This window comes from Zingiber officinale, chromosome 4B, assembly GCF_018446385.1.
Source record: "Zingiber officinale cultivar Zhangliang chromosome 4B, Zo_v1.1, whole genome shotgun sequence".
In the NCBI taxonomy this organism is placed as follows: domain Eukaryota; kingdom Viridiplantae; phylum Streptophyta; class Magnoliopsida; order Zingiberales; family Zingiberaceae; genus Zingiber; species Zingiber officinale.
Window position 1 is genome coordinate 111,385,783 of NC_055993.1, and position 20,939 is coordinate 111,406,721.

General features: G+C 38.4%; 1 protein-coding gene across 1 annotated transcript; it reads left to right on the forward strand.

The window, feature by feature from the left end:
* The first annotated feature begins 14,644 nt into the window (after positions 1 to 14,644).
* LOC121976063 (transmembrane protein 258-like) lies at positions 14,645 to 20,379 on the forward strand. The gene is made up of 4 exons (XM_042528052.1): positions 14,645 to 14,775; positions 14,888 to 14,988; positions 20,020 to 20,098; positions 20,176 to 20,379. Exons 1-4 carry the CDS (start codon positions 14,773 to 14,775, stop codon positions 20,221 to 20,223), a joined length of 231 nt encoding a protein of 76 aa, XP_042383986.1. The 5' UTR covers positions 14,645 to 14,772; the 3' UTR covers positions 20,224 to 20,379.
* The last annotated feature ends 560 nt before the right edge of the window (positions 20,380 to 20,939 follow it).

Consider the following 20,939-nt stretch of genomic DNA (forward strand, 5'->3'; position numbering starts at 1 on the left):
GATATGGAGGGAATTTTTATACCCGATTATAGTAAATGAGTATTCGGGTATGGGTATGGAGGCGGATGTGGTAAAATCCTACCCATACCCTACCTGATACCCAATATATTTATTTATTTATTTATAAGTCTCATTTTTTATTGGGAAAGAAAAACTTTAGCTTTCCCGTCTTAGAAAAAAAAACTTAGTTTGTCTCTTTATCCTGTTATCAACACGCATCTCATCTTCTTTTCCACGGAAAATGTTCACTCGATCGAAGGAGAGCGAGATGACGAAGAGCTGACTGTTGATACAGTCTGACCTGGCTGTTGTTTTGATGTTGACACTGATTTAAGTTTGTATCAGATATTAATTAATGATCAAGGTTGATCATGTGGAAAGGAAAAGTCCAAGTACGGATACTTGGCACGCGAAGTCGGAGAGGGCTCGGTAGCTCGTTCTCTGGACCGGACGAAGTCGGAGAGGGCTCGGCAGCTCGTTCTCTGGACTAGGTCAGAGAGGGCTCGGTAGCTCGTTCTCTGGACCGGACGAAGTCGGAGAGGGCTCGGCAGCTCGTTCTCCGGACTAAGTCAGAGAGGGCTTGGTAGCTCGTTCTTTGGATCAGGAAGACGTTAGGGTTTAGGGCTGGAAGACTCTAAAACTAACACAGGGACATTGGATCGGTCTGTTGACCGATCCAGTGATACTTTGGTTGACTGGATCGGTCGACAGACCGATCCAGTGATACCTTAGGTATCTGATCGGTCTGTGGACCGATCAGAAACCACACATAAGCTTTCTGTGGGTTATCTGATCGGTCTGTGGACCGATCAGTTACCACACAGAAGACTTCTATGGGCTATCTGATCGGTCTGGTGACCGATCAGGAACAAGCGACGAAGACTCAAAACCGTAAGGGGACCGGTCTGTGGACCGATCCACACACAGGCTGATCGGTCCACAGACCGATCAAAGTCTTCCCAGACCGATCAGGATGAGTCCTGATCGGTCCAGAGAGCTATGGATCGGTCTGTTGACCAATCCACAACATGTCGTTCGTTTCTGCTGCTTCTCTGATATTTCTGATTCACTTCTGATTCACCTGATCAAATCATCTGCTGTGAGATTTTTAAGTTGCAGGTTACAGGTATCGTGCCATTGGTTAATTTCAAATGAAGCTCCATCAGAAGAATAAGAACAAGCGCCCTTTATGCTGTATTTTACTGCAAGTGATGCAATTCGAGCTTCAACGTTCACTGGCCGCGATCAGTTGGACTCTTGCTCATTGGTTCGAGCTCAGAGACACCAGTGAAGACCATGGATGGTATTGGTGTGAGTTCAGAGAACCAGATGAGAAGGAAGAGTGATTGGCGATGCCTGAGTTGGTTGCAGTGATTCGACACAGGTGACAGTGATTCGGGACAGTGAGAAAGCAGAATAAGAAGAAGGAAGAAGAGAGGTTTGCTAAGGTTCTGGAAAAAACTCTCTTTGTCGATCAAGCAAGAGGCTGCGTGTTGTTGAGCTCTTGGCTGAAGACTTCCTTCTGTCTTTGCGTGCGTTTTGCTTCGTGGCTGTAAGTTTCATTTGTTCAATCCTTTAGCCACTGAACTCTGTAAGTCATTGTGCTTTATTTTCAAATCTATTATGTGACTTTTGTGGAGAGGTTACTCCACCGAGAAGGAGGAATACTTAGCCGGAATTTGTCCGGGGTGTGATCTACCGAAAGATCAAGGGATCGTCCACCTTACGGACACGCCGAGGAGTAGGGGCAAGTTATCCCCGAACCTCGTACATCGTTTTGTTAGTGGTGATTGTTTTCCTTCTTTGCATCAGTTTTCTTTTTGTTTATTTCCGCTGTGCTAACAAAGTTTTGTGAAAAAATTGATTGAGTTTTAGAGGAGGCTATTCACACCCCTCTCTCTAGCCATCCGAAGGTCCTAACAAGTGGTATCAGAGCGAGGCGCTCTTCATCCGGATTAACACCCTAAAGAGCAAGAAGATGACTATGAAGGAAGGTTTTAGTACCAATCGCCCACCCTACTTCGATGGAGCGGACTTCCAATATTGGAAGAGCCGTATGGAGTATTATCTCAAGACCGACATCTCCATGTGGTTCTCGGTCAAGGAAGGTTTCACACCTCCGAAGGAAGAAGAAGGTAAGGAACTAGAATCGTCGAGGTAGTCCGCCGAGCAAACTCGCAAAGGACAAGCCGATGCCAAGGCGGTGGTCACACTACAATGTGGAATAGCCAAAGATCAACTTGTCAAGGTAGGTCCATTTGTGAGTGCAAAGGATTTGTGGAACAAGCTCATCGAGCTCCAAGAAGGAACTCGAGACTCTCGGATCGCCAAGAGGGACTTGTTCCTAAACCAACTACAAAATCTCACCATGAAGGAGAGTGAAACAGTAAGTGAACTACACGGAAGGTTCAAAGAGATCATCAATGGTCTTCACTCCGTAGATGAATGCGTAGAAAATCGTGATCTTGTAAGGTACGCTCTCAAAGCCTTTCCGAGGAATGCCTTGTGGTCATCTATGGTAGATGCCTACAAGGTCTCCAAGGACCTTTCAATTGTTAAGTTAGATGAATTCTTTTGTGAAATGGAACTTCATGAATTTGCTAACAAGGGTCAAAAGGAGAAAGGTATTACTTTAGTTGCAGGAGAAAAGAGCAAGGATGGAAGAAGGAAGAAAGAAAAGAAGAAGGAGAAAGAAATTCCTACATCCTCATCCTCCTCCAAGTCCGATGATGAAGGTGGATCATCATCAAGCGAAATGGCCAACTTCGTGAGAAGAATCATGAGAAGGAGCCGGAGATTCAAAGGGAAAGGTAAGTCTATTGATCAAAATATTGATAAGACTAACGTTACGTGTTATAAGTGTAGCAAGAAAGGACACTATCGGAGCGAGTGTCCAAAACTCAAGAAGAAGGAGGAAAGGGCCAAGAAGAAGAAAGCTCTCAAAGCTTCTTGGGATGAATCCTCCTCAAGCTCATCGGAGGAAGAGAAGGAGAAAAGCACTCGTCAATTAGCACTCATGGCAAGGGAGGAATCGGACTCCGGAAGTGATACATCAGCCGCGGCTTCATCATCTTCGGATGATGAAGAGGTAACTTCTCCGCATTTAGAAAAATGCTACAGGACTATTGCTCATTTATCTACTTTGCTTAAGAAATCAAAAACTGAAATTAGATCATTAAAAGATGAAGTAGAACACTTGAAGACTCTTAGGGAAGATGAGGTTGATGACCTTCATCAAGAGCTTCTTGAGGATGAAAACAAAGCCTTAAAGAGTGAAGTTGAGAAACTCAAGAAAATGTTTGAGAAATTCTCAACTAGCTCTAAGACCTTAGATATGATTCTAAATGCCCAAAGGGCGGTCTACAACAAGGCTGGATTAGGATATCAACCTAAGGAGTCTAGTTTCATTTCCTTAGTGTCTAGAACCCAATTTCATAGATCACATGTTTCTAGGGTTCATGAGACTAGGAAGGGTGTGACCAAGGCATGAGTTCCTAGGTCTTTCATTGTAGATGCATTAGGTCCCAAGATTTGGATACCTAAAACATCTATCTTTCGTGTCTTGTAGGCATTTGTCAAGGGGGAGCATCTATCAACTTGGTTTGTTGATAGTGGATGCTCCAAGCACATGACCGGGGACAAGTCACTCTTTACTACCTTTCAAAACAAAAATAGAGGTAATGTGTCCTTTGGTAATAATGGTAGTCTTAAGGTTATAGGAGTTGAAGATATTCAAATATCCGAATGTCTCCAAATCAAAAATGTCCTTCTAGTCAAGGGGATGACTTTTAATCTCCTAAGTGTCAGCCAATTGTGTGATACGGGTTACACAATTGAGTTTCATTCAAGTCAATGTCTGGTCAAGCACATTGACACACTTGACACGGTACTAGTAGGCACAAGGGTAGACAACATTTATCAAGTATCTTTTAAAAGTGCTACTAATGCCTCTGCTAAGTGTCTCATGTCAAAAGAAGAAGAATCATGGCTGTGGCATAGAAGGTTGACCCACGTAAACATGAAGAACATTCGAAAGCTGGCCAACAAAGGATTAGTGCGAGATTTACCAAGCATCAAGTATCAAAAGACAAAATTATGTGATGCATGTCAAAAGGGTAAGCAAACAAAAGCGGCTCATAAAGGTAAAAGCGCTGTAAGTACATCTACTGCTTTAGATTTATTGCATATGGATTTGTTTGATTGCAGTAATGTTATTTCATTAAATAGAAGTAGATACTGCTTAGTGATCATTGATGATTTTACTAGATATACATGGACCTTCTTTTTGAAAAATAAGGATCAAACCATAGAGGTTTTTGTTTCTTTTTATAGAAGAACTGAAAATGAAAAATCAACAACAATTAAAACAATTAGAAGTGATCATGGTGGAGAATTTCAAAACCATAGATTTTTAGAATTTTGTCAAGAAAAAGGATATAGGCATGAGTTCTCTACTCCAAGGACCCCACAACAAAATGGGGTTGTGGAGAGAAAGAACCGAGTCTTGCAAGAGGCTGCACGAAGCATGCTCAATGAGTACTCATTACCGAGCTACTTATGGGCTGAAGCGGTAAATACCGCTTGCTATGTGCAAAACCGAGTCTTGATACATAGGTTTTTAGGAAAGACTCCCCATGAACTTTGGTTTGGGAAACCCTCTACAATTAAACATCTTAGGGTGTTTGGTTGTAAGGTGTTTATCTTGAACACCAAGGATCATCTTGGAAAGTTCACGGCTAAGGCTAACGAAGGGATACTAGTCGGGTACTCTCTCACCAGCAAAGCCTATCGAGTCTACAACAATAGGACTAAATTGATTGAAGAGTCCTCGGATGTAACATTTGAAGAAATCCCTAAATCAAATGATCAATCAAGGGATGTAGGAGAAATTCAATTTGAACTTAGAAATCTAAGTTTAAATGATCAAAACATAGAGAGAGTCGAAGTTGACTCCGATGACGATGAGCAAAGGCAAGAGAGAGCTCAGTCTGATCCTTTACCTGATACTGAGCCCTTGCCTGTGTCTAGTGAGATCACTCATGAGGCACCGTCAACACCAAGGTAATCTAGGATAGCCTCTAGTCATCCCCAAGACCAGATTGTGGGAGACATTCAACAAGGGGTTAGGACTAGGTCATTCTTTAGAAATGAGTCTAATGAGGTCGCCTTGATCTCAAAAATCGAACCAAAATTAGTTGATGAGGCATTGCATGATCCTGATTGGATCATAGCTATGCAAGATGAGTTAGGTCAATTTGAAAGGAGCCAAGTGTGGGACTTAGTTCCTAGACCTAAGAAGACCACCATTATTGGAACCAAATGGGTCTTCAAAAATAAGTTAAACCAAAAGGGAGAAGTCATAAGAAACAAGGCAAGACTTGTAGCCAAGGGCTATAGTCAAGTCGAAGGCCTCGATTATGATGAGACTTATGCTCCCGTGGCCCGATTAGAGTCCATTCGTTTAATGCTAGCTTTTGCTGCACATAGAGGTTTCAAGCTCTATTAAATGGATGTTAAATCAGCCTTCTTAAATGATTTCATTAAAGAAGAGGTCTATGTTGAACAACCACCGGGGTTTGTGAATATCGAAGCTCCAAACCACGTGTACAAGCTCAAGAAAGCTCTTTATGGGCTTAAACAAACACCTCGAGCTTGGTACGAAAGGTTGTCAACTTACTTACTAGAAAAGGGTTTTGTAAGAGGTCAAATAGACCCAACACTATTTCTGCGTAGAGATGGTGAAAACATATTTGTAACTCAGGTGTATGTCGATGGCATAATTTGTGGCTTAAATAACAAGGGCTATTTGAATGAATTTATCACTCATATGGAAAGTGAGTTTGAGATGAGTCTGGTGGGAGAATTGACATTCTTCCTTGGACTTGAAATCAAACAAACTCGAGATGGTATTTATGTCCATCAGACAAAATACACTCAAGAGATGCTCAAGAAATTCAAAATGAGTGATTCTAAGGAAGTATCCACTCCAATGACAACAAACACTCGCCTTGACAATGATGAGAATGGAAAACCAGTTAATCTAACGTAATATAGAAGCATGATCGGTAGTCTTCTATATCTCACAGCTAGTCGACCAGACATACTTTTTGCTGTGGGCATATGCGCTAGATATCAAGTCTGTGCTAAGGAATCTCATTTAATTGCAGTTAAGAGAATTTTGAGATACCTTAAGGGCACAATTAGAGTAGGTCTATGGTACCCTCGTACGGAGTCTTTTGACTTGATAGGTTATACCGACTCCGATTATGTTGGGTGCAAATTGGATCGGAAAAGTACTAGTGGGGGTTGCCAATTTCTAGGTTCATCATTGGTTAGTTGGTCAAGTCGGAAGCAACATTGCGTTGCTCTCTCCACAACCGAGGCTGAATACATTGCCATGGGAGAGAGTGTGTCACAATTGTTGTGGATGATCCACACTCTAGAAGATTATGGACTTTCGTATAAGGGAGTGCAAGTGTTGTGTGACAACATCAACACAATAAACCTAACAAAAAATCCAGTCCATCACTCAAGGACCAAACATATTGAAGTGCGTCATCACTTCATTAGAGATCACGTAGCTAGGGGAGACATTGCACTCACATATGTTGAGTCAAAGTCAAACCTAGCCGATATTTTCACCAAACCTCTTCCGGAAAATGAATTTAGTCATTTGAGAAGAGAATTGGGAATGTGTTTGGCTCAATAAGCCATTAGGACCCCATCATGATCAATAAGGACAATGAAAACAACAAGAGAAATAGGGAAATTAATTTGGGCAACTTGGGGACGTCTCACACAAACTATAAGGTTTAACAAATTGTTTTTGTTTGCTAGAAATGGGGTGAGATGCTAGGATTAGCCGAATTATTCAAAATGTATCATGCATCCCTTGAATAATTAGGTTGAAGAGACATAAATTGAGTATGAGGAAGACCATTACATAATTCATGTGTATTTGGTTCCTAGATCTTACTCATATATTCCAACCAAGGAAACTTGGTTGGGCCTTTACCTAGATATTATGTAACTTTGGTAGATGGACTGTTTGATACATTTGAACGATACTTTTCATGATTTTGATTGAAACTAGGATAAGTTTTTGAAAGAATGATAGCAAGTTGGTTATATTTTGACAAACTTAAAACTGAACATAATAAGTTGAAAATTTCAGTTTTCAGGCTTTAAGTTGCCTGTTTTCTAAATGTCTGAAATCCTTGGGCTATAAACAATTTCATACCATAATTTTTAGGAAATAGTTATGCTTGTAGATCCTCCAGGTTCTAGGTACTGAACTTGGAAGTTTTCCTGGAGACACTTCTACGAATTATCGAACATCTCTACCAATTTCAGTTACTGAAATTACTGAAAAATTTAAGTATCAGACACTGATCGGTCTACGGACCGATCTCCCCACCCTTCTGTGCGTAATCTGATCGGTCCGGGGACCGATCAGGTCAGCCTGGCACGCAGAGCCCGCTACTGATCATTTTCTGATCGGTCTACAGACCGATCAGGTAGTTCCCTGATCGGTCCAGGGACCGATCAGGTCAATCTGGTACGCAGAGGGCTACTGATCGCCTTCTGATCGGTCTACAGACCGATAAGAAGGTTCCCTGATCGGTTCAGGGATCGATCAGTGACTGCTGATCGTCTCCTGATCGGTCTACAGACTGATCAGGGTGTTCCTAGGTCGGTCCATGGACCGATCAGGAGGCTCCTGATACCTCCTGATTGGACAGCCGTCCGATCATTTCATCATCTGTACACCCATCATCTCCCTTAAAACTTCCCGATCCTTTCTTTTCCCTTTTCACGCGGAAGCCCTAGCCGACTCTTCCCTACTCCTCACTTCTTCTCCTCTCTTTGCACGCTGGAACCCTAGCCAAAGCTCCAGCCATCCGAAGCTCTAGCCATCCCAGCAGCCACACGATACTTCAATGACACCAAGGTAACTCCTTACTTCTCTGGAACTTGGCATTTCGGTTTCATTTCTCATCATATATGTGTGTTTTCTTTTGTTTCGGGGGTTGGTGGCTCCGGTGCTCACTTACTTGACCCATTATATCACATTGTTACACCTTAGGAAGAAACCAGTGAGTGAGGGGACCTCTAAGTCACCTGAGAAGTCTAAGTCTAAGGCTCCCTCTCGACCTCAACCATCTGTCTCCGGGAGATTTCCAAACCACCAGTTTGAGGAAGCTTTTAGACAAAGAACCTTTAAATTACTCCCTTGTAGGTCTGTAGATCGAAAATTCATGGACGAATTTTGTCCAACTGTGTCAGAAATCATTGTCTACTACAAACTTGATACACTTGTCTATTTAGAACGAGATATCAACTATGACTCAGTATCGGAGTTTTATAACAATCTTCATTAAACTACTGATGTAAGTTATAAAACAAAAGTTGCTAAGCGGACTCTTGATTTCAGTTTCTCAGCTTTCTTTGACTATCTAGCTTGCCGGAGGTGTTCCGGAGATGTCTTTTCGATATATCCTGACCTACCAGACCCCCTACCCTCACCTTTTGATGTCACACCTGACTCCGTCTATGAGTATTTCTTCAGACAACCTAGACCGGGTGGGCTAGATGAATTAGATGTTGATTTTCCTACTTTTGCAGCCTTGAGATTATCTCCTCAAGATTACATTCTTTTTAAAATTGTCACGAACTGCCTTCTGCCTATCACATCTAAACTATTGTCTGAGATCCGACTATATCATTGCCTGATGCTTTATGGATTGCGTCGGTGTCTCGACTTTGACATCATGTCCAGCATCTACTATTCGATCATTTCGTATAGTGAGCCCAACAGCTTCACTGTTTATATGACTTATGGGCATATCATTACAGATTGGCTCGAGACCCTTCAGGTTGATGTCTCCAAGGGTAGAATAGTCAAGATGGTCAGGCAGGACTGCAGACTTGGGAAACGGGCATTTTCCAAGTCTGGCATCATATGACAGGATGGGGACGTTCGGTGGAAGGATGGGAGAGCACTAGGTGAGTTACCATGGGGACCTCCACGACAGGTTGTTGCTGCTGCTGCTCCTCCTGCTGACGATGGAGAGGCAGATCCTGATCTGCGCTGGCAGATCGCCGAGCTGGAGAGTCGCTTTGATCGGCACGATGAGCTACTGGTTGCTGAGCTCCACGGGCTGCGCGTTCGGATTGACCAGCGTTACGATGATTTACGCAGTCAGCAGTTGGCGACACATCAGACGATCATGGGATGGATGGCTAGATACCCACCTCCGCAGGATTTCCCGGGCTATCCATCCTCGAGCGACGGCATGCCACCTCAGGGACCCACTCCTCCCGTTGATGATGCTGATGCTCCTCATGATGAGGAGGCTGATTGATACACATGGTTCTATGCTGTCATTCTGATTATCTATGTTTTGGATGTTGTTTGTTGGATATTTATGTCTGACCTGGATACTTGCTGCTTTCATCTATTTATGCTGTTCATTTTCTTGTCTTTCTTTATGTTTCACCTCTTATTGGTTTTTAATATGCTGTTCATATGCCATGTCTTGTATGTCTCTTATCTCTTTATCCCCGTCTTATAATACACTTAGAGGGTATTCTATGTGAATTAAGAAAAAGACAGTATGGGTTAAGGGGGAATCCTTTAACGTTTTCTTACCTAATTCGCACCTTTTCGGTGTTTGACAAAGGGGGAGAAGATAACTAAGTTTAGAGATAAATGGAAGTTTGGCTTGAGGGGGAGGACCTTGATTCCCCTATCCTTACATGATGTTGTATCTGCTTTAGGGGGAGGATCTTGATTCCCTTAAAATTGAAATATGAACATTTCTCATCTAAACTTAAATCGTGTTGTCAAACAACAAAAAGGGGGAGATTGTTGATACAGTCTGATCTGGTTGTTGTTTTGATGTTGACACTGATTTAAGTTTGTATCAGATATTAATTAATGATCAAGGTTGATCATGTGGAAAGGAAAAGTCCAAGTACGGATACTTGGCACGCGAAGTCGGAGAGGGCTCAGTAGCTCGTTCTCTGGACTAGGTCAGAGAGGGCTCGGTAGCTCGTTCTCTGGACCGGACGAAGTCGGAGAGGGCTCGGTAGCTCGTTCTCTGGACTAGGTCAGAGAGGGCTCGGTAGCTCGTTGGCTGGACCGGACGAATTCGGAGAGGGCTCGGCAGCTCGTTCTCTGGACTAGGTCAGAGAGGGCTCGGTAGCTCGTTCTCTGGACCGAACGAAGTCGGAGAGGGCTCGGTAGCTCGTTCTCCGGACTAGGTCAGAGAGGGCTCGGTAGCTCGTTCTCTGGACCGGACGAAGTCGGAGAGGGCTCGGCAGCTCGTTCTCCGGACTAAGTCAGAGAGGGCTTGGTAGCTCGTTCTCTGGACAAGGAAGACGTTAGGGTTTAGGGCTGGAAGACTCTAAAACTAACACAGGGACATTGGATCGGTCTGTTGACCGATCCAGTAATACTTTGGTTGACTGGATCGGTCGACAGACCGATCCAGTGATCGGTCGACGGACCGATCCAGTGATAACTTTGGTATCTGATCGGTCTGTGGACCGATCAGTTACCACACAGAAGACTTCTGTGGGCTATCTGATCGGTCTGGTGACCGATCAGGAACAAGCGACGAAGACTCAAAACCGTAAGGGGACCGGTCTGTGAACCGATCCACACACAGGCTGATCAGTCCACAGACCGATCAGAGTCTTCCCAGACCGATCAGGATGAGTCCTGATCGGTCCAGAGAGCTATGGATCGGTCTGTTGACCGATCCACAACATGTCGTTCATTTCTGTTGCTTCTCTGATATTTCTGATTCACTTCTGATTCACCTGATCAAATCATCTGCTGTGAGATTTTTAAGTTGCAGGTTGCAGGTATCGTGTCATTGGTTAATTTCAAATGAAGCTCCATCAGAAGAATAAGAACAAGCGCCCTTTATGCTGTATTTCACTGCAAGTGATGCAATTCGAGCTTCAACGTTCACTGGCCGCGATCAGTTGGACTCTTGCTCATTGGTTCGAGCTCAGAGACACCAGTGAAGACCATGGATGGTATTGGTGTGAGTTCAGAGAACCAGATGAGAAGGAAGAGTGATTGGCGACGCCTGAGTTGGTTGCAGTGATTCGACACAGGTGACAGTGATTCGGGACAGTGAGAAAGCAGAATAAGAAGAAGGAAGAAGAGAGGTTTGCTAAGGTTCTGGAAAAACTCTCTTTGTCGATCAAGCAAGAGGCTGCGTGTTGTTGAGCTCTTGGCTGAAGACTTCCTTCTGTCTTTGCGTGCGTTTTGCTTCGTGGCTGTAAGTTTCATTTGTTCAATCCTTTAGCCACTGAACTCTGTAAGTCATTGTGCTTTATTTTCAAATCTATTATGTGACTTTTGTGGAGAGGTTACTCCACCGAGAAGGAGGAATACTTAGCCGGAATTTGTCCGGGGTGTGATCTACCGAAAGATCAAGGGATCGTCCACCTTACGGACACGCCGAGGAGTAGGGGCAAGTTATCCCCGAACCTCGTACATTGTTTTGTTAGTGGTGATTGTTTTCCTTCTTTGCATCAGTTTTCTTTTTGTTTATTTCCGCTGTGCTAACAAAGTTTTGTGAGAAAATTGATTGAGTTTTAGAGGAGGCTATTCACACCCCCCCTCTCTAGCCATCCGAAGGTCCTAACACTGACAAGTACATTGAAATATTTTTTTTAAAATGAGAATGGTAGGAAATAATAGGATGATGGGTAGGATATGGGTACCCGAAACTCCGACGGCTATGAGGATGGATATGAAAGTTAAATACCCGATGTGTATGGGGATGAGTATGAGTATAGATATAATAAATGGGGATGGGTACGGAGGATATGAAATCCTACCCATTGTCATCCCTATTTGAAATTACACTTTTTCCAAACTGCTACGCCCAAAATCTGGTGCGATAATATTTGAGCAACTTATCTTGTTGCAAATCCTATTTTTTATTCTCGTACCATGTATGTTGAAATTGATTTTTATTTTGTTTGTAAGCGTGCGGAGACTCGACAACTTTCATTTCTTACATCTCTACTGAAGATCAAATTGCTAATATATTTACCAAGTTATTATTTAGACAACATTTCACCAAGGTAGCACTCAAACTTAACGTTTAGGCAATTCCATTAAGTTTATCGAGGATAATGATAATAATGAAAAATAATCTCGAATTGATTTCAATCAATTTAGATTTATCATATTTGATATCATAATTAATATCGAGATGAATTAAATAGTAAAATTAATATTTCTAAATATATTATATTTATTATTATGTTTATAATTATAATTATATGTTATATTTAATCTTTACATTAGTATTTGGATAACTTATATAAATCATCTATTGATTTTAAATAATAAGGTGATTGAAAGAATTTTTACATTAGTTTCTTTTTTCGAGAGTTTTTTTTTCTAATGTTGGTGTATTTTATAAATGGTCAAACATTTTGATTTGCACGAGTTGGATGTGCCTTATTTTTGTGATATGTGTTGCGACATTAAGTTCGAGAACCAAAGGTGAATTTACTTGTTAATTATAGAAAGTTGGATGTACATTGACTTTAATTTGACAGTGATTATTAGTTCTCTAGATCTATAGTGAATTTCATCTACTTTTAAGGTGATATAGTATGGTGGAAGAGTCCAAGTTATTACCAAACACTTGTGTTTTATTTTCTAACTAGGATATATTTATATAGATTTTTTCTCTAAATACAGTGTGATATTAAAGGACTTTTGTTATGAGCGTTTCTTGATTTATCCTGACTGTTGATGGAAAATTTTCGTAGAGCCAGACCAATTGTCTCATGTTTGATGTTACTTGGTTTAACATTTATTACCATGGAGATACCTAGTTAATTAGAGGGTAACAGTTTTACTACAATAAGATAAGGAGCTAATTCTCGATAGATATATATCCTTAAAGAAAAAAAATCTCTCCTACCCTTTAGTCACTTAACGATCGACTATAAGTTGATTTTTTTTTTAATGCACGCAATCATCTTTTACCATGATTAGATAATTTCATCCAAAAATTAAAAAATTTAATATTTTTAGAATCATGTTAATCTTAAAAATTTATTGGTGAGGTTGATTAATTAATATTGTCTTTATAATGAATTTATGATAATTTCTTTCCGGCTTTGTAAATTTAAAAATTTACGGTTCTAAATTCATGTAATTAAAATTTTTAATCCATGAACATAAGGATGCGTTTAGTTAGGATTATTCTTAATAATCTTAAGTATTAATTTAAGATTATCAACGAAAATCCTGTTTGATTTAGATAATCGATGATTTTCGAATAATGTTCCATGATTGACATGTCAGTAAAAGGACATGTAATCTTGAATTAGAAAATCTTGGAAAACTAAGGATGCATTTGGTTTATTTGCATTTCATTTCATTTACTGGAAAATCATATTTTCTCATTTTTCAGAAAAATATAAATCAAACGTGTTTTTTATTTTCTCAAAAAATAAAAATTGAGAATAATATAGAAAATGCAAATTAAACACCGCCTAAAGTTTTTCTTAATTTTAGGGTTAACAATTTTTTTTATTAAATATATAAGAGAAAACTATGGAAAAAAACATAAAGAAAACAACGAAAAACATAAAAAAAATTTTAAAACTTTAAAAAGGAGAAAAAACGTAAAAAAATAAAAACATAAAAAAAGGAAAACTTAAAAAAATTTTAAAATTAATTAAAAATGTAAAAAAAAAAATAAGAACGTAAAAAACATAAAAAAATAAAAAATGTAAAAAAATAAAAATCATAAAAAATAGAAAAAAATAAAAAAAGTAAAAAAAAATTAAAAAAGGTTAAAAAATATTTTTTTTAAAAAAAACCTAAAAAAATATAAAAAAAGTTAAAAAATAGAAAAACGTAAAAAAATTAAAAAGTAAAAAAAAAAATAGAAAAAAACTAAAAAAATTTGAAAAACATAAAAAATAAAAAAATAGAACAAATGTAAAAAAAAGTTAAAACATAATTTTTTTTAAAAAAACGTAAAAAAAAAAAAAAAAAAAAATAAAACGTAAAAAAATAAAATAAAACGTAAAAAAATAAAAAATGTAAAATAGTAACACATAAAAAATGAAAAGTAAAATTTTTTTTAAAAAAAACATAAAAAATAAAAATATAAAAATAAAGAAAAATGTGAAAAAGAAAAGTAAAAAAATTAAAAATATAAAAAATAGAAAAACGTAAAAAGAAAAGCAAAAAATTAAAATAAGAAAAAACGTAGGTTAATAATAATAATAATAATATTAATATTATTATTATTATTATTAATTTGTAATCAAGGATAATATAATAAAATATTAAATTAGATTATTCATTAAAATTTTTAAATAAGTAAATTTTGGTTGAATTAAAAATTATATATTTTATTTCTCATCACTTTAGTTATATGATTATTTGATAATCATATATTTAAGATTATATATATGATAATTTGAATAAAACATATAAAAAAGAGGAATATTTAAAAAAAATATATAATCAAATTATGAGTGTTACGAAAATTAAGTATGCTAAATGAAAAATTCATGGTTCAGTAAAATGGAGAAAATAAAATGAAATGGGTAAATTAAATCATTCAATGCTACAAAGGAAAATTTGACATTTTTTTTTTGTAGAAATTACTATAAAACGTACCCCTCGTCCAGGCGCAGACGGCAGATCTGAACTTGCGACTCGCACGATTTCGTCGCCGTCTTCCTCCACTTATCGCTTTCCTTCCGCAGATGGTAAGATCTCTATTGATTCCAGTCTCTGGACGCTTTTAGTTCCCGTTCAATCCGTTTTCTTTCAAGATTTCGAGATCTTTTGGTTTCTTATGGCTCTAGGGTTTTATCTCAGGCACCGAAGCCCGTAACAAGCCCCATCCCCATCCATTTATACCCTATGCTCTCTGCGCTGTTGCTCGTTGTTGGTCTCCTCGTCACTGCCTTCTTCTTCATGTAAGTTTCCACTTAGATCTGTGCACATTTCCCGAGTTTCTCTGTTATGCATTCGCATGAATCCAAGTTCAATAATAGATTTAACCATATTTGTTTTCTATTGTGCATATCACCATGATTGTTTTAATTTTATATGACATTATGTTTAAGATTGTACCAAAACAGATCTCGATTTTATGTTCCGTGATTGTTTATTCTATACCCTTTGTTAGTAATGGATAGATTACTAAGATTTTGGTTCGGTGTTGAGTCTCATGTTATGATTTTGGATAAATTAGAAAAGATTGCATGAAAAGTAGCTGTAGTATTGGTGGGAGGCAGGCCTAAAAGTTGGAAATTTATAAATTGGGTCTTGTGTATAAATTTAAATCTTCGTGCACTGTTTTTGCTATTGATACAAATGAAGGGTCCCTTTCAATCATTTCGGCTGAGAGAATGTTTTCTCTTAAGATTAATCCTTGCCGGGTATACTTGGAGGAGTGGAAGTAGAAGAGAAATGAAGGAGTATAAGTGACGGGAAATGAATAGAATTTTATGCTTATTATGATTCTATTCCAGTTTTCTTGTTTACTTGATAGAATTGGAAGAAAAGAAATGATGCTGCTTGCTTATTTCTATTTATTGGATGCTTAAACTTCATGTCCCTCCATTGTGCCTGATTTGGGGTGAAACAAAATAGTGGAGTTTGCTGGGATTAAATTCCTCAATCTTCTCTACTTCCTTCCAAGTAAAGAGGAGAAGTTAATTATTTTTTTGGTTTCCATCCCACCTCCATCTGAAAAACATATTAATAATTGTTTAGGGGATTGATATTAACTTTGGTACATAGGGTAAGGCACCTTTATCACTTAATGACAAATAAGATTGTTTGGGTCCATCAGAGTGCTTGATATCTTCATATGTAACTCTTTGAATTGACTGATATTTTGTAACCTTATGTAAGTCATATTTACTAATATTTTATGAGTCTGTGACATCAATGCAACATGCTTATTTATTCATGTTTTGGTAATTACAACAATTTATTGTTGCAGCTTGCATGTATATCTTAGTTTGAGTTAGCTCAATTCTGTAGATCTTGTAGATATATTTTTTCCTTGACTATATTCCTCCATACACCATAAATCTTGGAATTGTTTTTTTGTCTATCCCGGCACAAATTTTTCAATTTTTTCTTGTTATTTAAATTTGTTTATCTGCCAATCTTTTTAGGGATTATAAAATAGTAGGACGTGTTCCCTTGATTCTTCAATGTTCTTTTTTGTTTGTGGTGACCATTATGCAAACTAACAAGCTATTGATGTCCCTAAAATTGGACTACGGAATTTGACTGCATGAAGGTTTTTTCAGTTGAATTGGTTAAAATTCAAGTAAATGTGCTGATTGATCAAACTGGATTGTACTTCATTTCCATTTTGAGTGATTTAATCTGTTGTTTAGTCTGATTTGAACAATGCACATTGTTTGAGGAGAGAGAGTGCGTAACAGGAGAGAAAATATGATGAAAGAGAAAGTGTGATGGAAGAGAATGACGAGAGAGAAAATAAGGAGAGAGTGTGTGTGATGGGAGAGAATATAGGGAGAAAATGGTAGAGAATGTGTGATGAGAGAGAATGAGGAGAGAGAAAGTATGCTGAGAGAAAGTGTGATGAGAGAATGAGGAGAGAGAAATTTTGATGGGAGAGAATAAGGAGAGAGAAAGTGAAATGATAGAAAAATTGAATAAATATATTAAGAATATTTTTGTCTAAAACTTAATTTTCATTCCCATTCCTATCAAAATCCAAGGGAAGAGGTGAGTTTCATCCATACCCAAGTTTTTGGGTTTCATTCCAAAATTTTGATTCCATTCCCATCGACCAAACACAAAGTTTGGGAATGAATCTATTCCCTCATTCCCAAACCCCTAAATCAAACGCCACCTTAGTCTTGTTTTTTTTTTGCTTCAACCATTTTTCTTCTTTTGGAATGAAGCTTCACACAAAATAAAAAAAATATTTTATTTTTATAATAAATTTATTTATTATTTCCTTAAATATCTATACTTGCATGTTCAAAAACACTCTAGTTTCATTCACAAGCAGAAAAATAAGCGTCCCTGTATGCTACATAATTGATTAAAAGGGTAATTAAAGGTATGAGCTGGGCTGTAAAAAGTTTTTTTTTGGGGCCTGATTTGCATATGTACGTCTCATTTCAATGAGGCTAGAATAATTGCGCCTCAAGCATGCCGGTCACCTCTCACAAGGCATGTGCTTAAGGCAAATAAGTGCAAAAGGCTTACCTGGCGCCTAGGCGCAGCCAGACGAACGCCTTTAATAGCTATGAATTTAATGTTAATCTTTTTTATTAGAACTCTTTGAATTTTCAATTTAACTGTGTGTTTACTAGGATAAAGAGAAAATAATCCCCCCTTTACTTGGATGAACACGACTAAAGAAGGAAATGAAGGTTTACTTGGATAAGCACGAGGAAGAGAAAGGAAACGAGGAATTAATTTCTTTCTTTTCTGACAAGTGATTTTTTTTATTAAATAGATATGTTTTGGTTCGCAATCGTTGATGATATTTTTTATTTCGTTTCATTGTTCTTCATTTCCTTCTATCCATATGCTTCTCTCCAAGTAAACACAATGAGAGAATACTTTACCTTTCATTATTTCTTCCACAGTTTCAAAAACATTTGTTGTTACCTGACATTCTCTCCAACTCTAAATAATCTCTCATAACACAAAGTAGATAGGGAGTATGGTAGAGATGTAAATTCTGTCAAAACTTTCAATAGATATAATTTTCTAGGTTTCAGTTAGTGTTTGTGGGATGTGATTTCATAAACACAATTCATTTTAGCTGTATGTTCTTGTGCCACTTCTATCTGACGCCTTCGTGCATCTTTGTGATTTTTATTGTCGCATTTAAGATACTTGTCTGTGTGCGTATTGCTAGTTACTACACCTAAATTATTTCACATTAGTCATCTAATATTGAGTTCTGGTAAGCAAGCAAATTTTAAATATATACGATGAATAACCAATGTTTGAGGACACATACATGGTATATATAAGTGTGTATATGCTGATCCTTGTTAGCCATCCAAAAACTTGGAATACGGTTTTTTTGGAATTTTGAATTCAGAGAGAGAGAGAGAGACCCTGGAGACTGGAGTTTTTTATACAGTGACACCTCCTTCAAAATATGAATAGGATTAAATTAATGAATCCCACTGCCATACTTCAACTGAGGCCAAATGCAGCAAAAAATTCCATTTTTGTTGAAAATTGGATTACCACTTGGAATGTTTTGGGGATATTTCTTATCCCCATTCCTATTCGTGTTGTTGTATATTGAAGCAGTTCAAAGCACTAGAGGGAAGGGGTGAATAACATACCTGCAATTAACAATTTCTATTTCTCTTGCTAACTACGTAATAAGGACACACATTAACAAAATAAGTAAACACAAAAAGAGATGGGTGTGAGTATTTATTTGGTTCGGAACCCTAGGTTGCTACACGAAGGCTTATGCACAGGAAGCGCTTGCCCACTATCCTTCTCCTATTTGGTAACGTGCTAGAGGCGGAGAAACCTCTTACAACTTTAGAGTACAATAAAATAAAGAGGAAAAGAAACACTTTCAAAGTATTGGAATCTCAGATCGTGGATGTGTGTTCTGCACTTGAGCTCCTCATCTCCTTTTATAGCCTCTGGTCGAGCTACTCACTTGGCACGTTGGGTGGATTGGAAAGGTTACCTTGTCGACCAAAAACTAATGACGTGGCAGATAGAGCTCATCCACTCGATGGTCCTCGCTCATTTAAAAATTGATGACATGGCAGATAGACCTCATCCACTCGATGATCCTCGCTCACCCCTTCACTCACCCCTTCACTGATGTGGCATCCTTTTGGTCAACCTAATAACTTACCGGTCTACCAAAACTTGGTCAGCTTTGGGTAAGTTCCCTGTATCTACTGACTACTGCCACATGTCCTCTGGTTGCTTGATCTTGCATTGCGGTTGCCCGATCCTGCTTACATCGGATCTTTGCTGCTGGATCAACTTTCACATAGCTTCCAATCCCTCGCCCAGTGTTCGGTTGACCAATCCAATCACCAGCAATAACCTATAGGCATCTAACGATTATCCTATGTTTTGGTCGACCAAAAACCCTTTTTTGGTCACCCGAACCTTCTGACTTAGTTGACTACGCCTGAGTCCGCCTATGATTAAGTCTATCCTTGTCTGAATACAACACTCAATATCTCATCTCACTAGCTTACCTTGCGCATGCTTCCTCCGACTTCTCCTCCCTTGGATGCTCACTCCTTGTGTCATCCTTCTCACTCCTCCGACTTTTCGTACCTCGGATGCACCGAGCTCGTCAGCTCTCTTCCCGTGCTAACATTCTCGCTCGCTTGCGTCTTCTTCTAAGGTCTTGCTGTCTCGGATACTCCTTATCCTTTCCTGTCCCTCGGGTGTCCCATACCACCCTTCACAGTACTCTAACAAATCCTCAACCATCAGGTACCTATGTGTTTTCTTAAGTCCTTGCACAACCCACATATAAGAAACACAAACAAGATATAATTTGACCTTATTTGACAACCTGCTTCACCACTTGGGGTTCTAACAAGCATTATGTAAATATAAACCTGGATTCAGTTGCGAAACATATACATGTTCCTATTGTCTGGTGACCCTAAGTCTCCAAACGTAGTCATAGCAGAAGTATTCATGTATTCCACAACCTTCAACTAATTTTTTGGGTCTTGGCTTATTGATCCACTCTCTCGCTGATACATATAATTTGACCTTATTTGACAACCTGCTTCACCACTTGGGGTTCTAACAAGCATTATGTAAATATAAACCTGGATTCAGTTGCGAAACATATACATGTTCCTATTGTCTGATGACCCTAAGTCTCCAAACGTAGTCATAGCAGAAATATTCATGTATTCCACAACCTTCAACTAATTTTTTGGGTCTTGGCTTATTGATTCACTCTCTCGCTGATACATATCAAATTTCAGTTACGAAGCTACTACATCGACTAGGAACCGTTGCCTGGCAAAGGAGCTTGTGACAGCTGCAGTGGCATCTGTCTTCTTGGTAATTATAAATTGGTGGAATTGCTCCTGTGAACAAGTCGCCAATATTTGGACTAAATATTTCTTTGGTTGTTGCAGGGCTTTGGGTCTCTATTTTTGCTCCTCGCCACTGGCGTCTACGTTTGAAGATGTGTGGATCAATGAATTTTCAAATTTTATACTGACCATTATATTTAGATTTACCCTTTATATTTCAGTCATGCATTTTCTGAATATGATAATTGACTTTGGTTAACAAGATTTTGTAGTTTGGTATGCAGCTAGCCGATAAGGTTTATTTCATGATTTTTCTTCAACTTGCATGGATAATTTTTTTCGTCAGGGATACATGTAGCTGCTACCAGGTGGGTTTAAAACTTCCAAACTGTTGGTAATGGAAGATAGATCTCTAAATTGCAAATACATATTCTATATTTTAATTACTCTGACGTGAAATAGTTAAATTAAACATGTTCCTCAAGGATGCTAAGACATGCACTAATAATATAATTTAGAATTGTTTTTTTGGAATTTAATAGCATGTATACTTATAGATTGAGAACTTTTTCTCAATCTATAATAGTTGATACTTATTAGTATTAACTTGGTGACAACCCACCCCATAGATGCATAAATATTATTGCTAGTTCCCTCGGGATGGACAGTTAGTTAATGCATGGAGTGTTGTCACTAGGATGACTAAGGGTCAATTCCTGATTAGTAGTTAGGTTCTGTCTTCCCCATATTCGTGACTGTTTGGACTAGTAAACACTCATGATTACCTTTCTTTATATATAATCTGGGAATGAAACGTCTAAGACAAGGATTATCAACTGTGGCAAGGATTATCAACTTTTGCCACT

What these genes read in the sequence shown, in the direction of transcription:
- LOC121976063 (XM_042528052.1), top strand. An exon ending in GTCACTGCCTTCTTCTTCAT is followed by an intron (nt 14,989 to 20,019) that starts GTAAGTTTCCAC and finishes ATCAAATTTCAG; the next exon opens with TTACGAAGCTACTACATCGA. An exon ending in CAGTGGCATCTGTCTTCTTG is followed by an intron (nt 20,099 to 20,175) that starts GTAATTATAAAT and finishes TGGTTGTTGCAG; the next exon opens with GGCTTTGGGTCTCTATTTTT.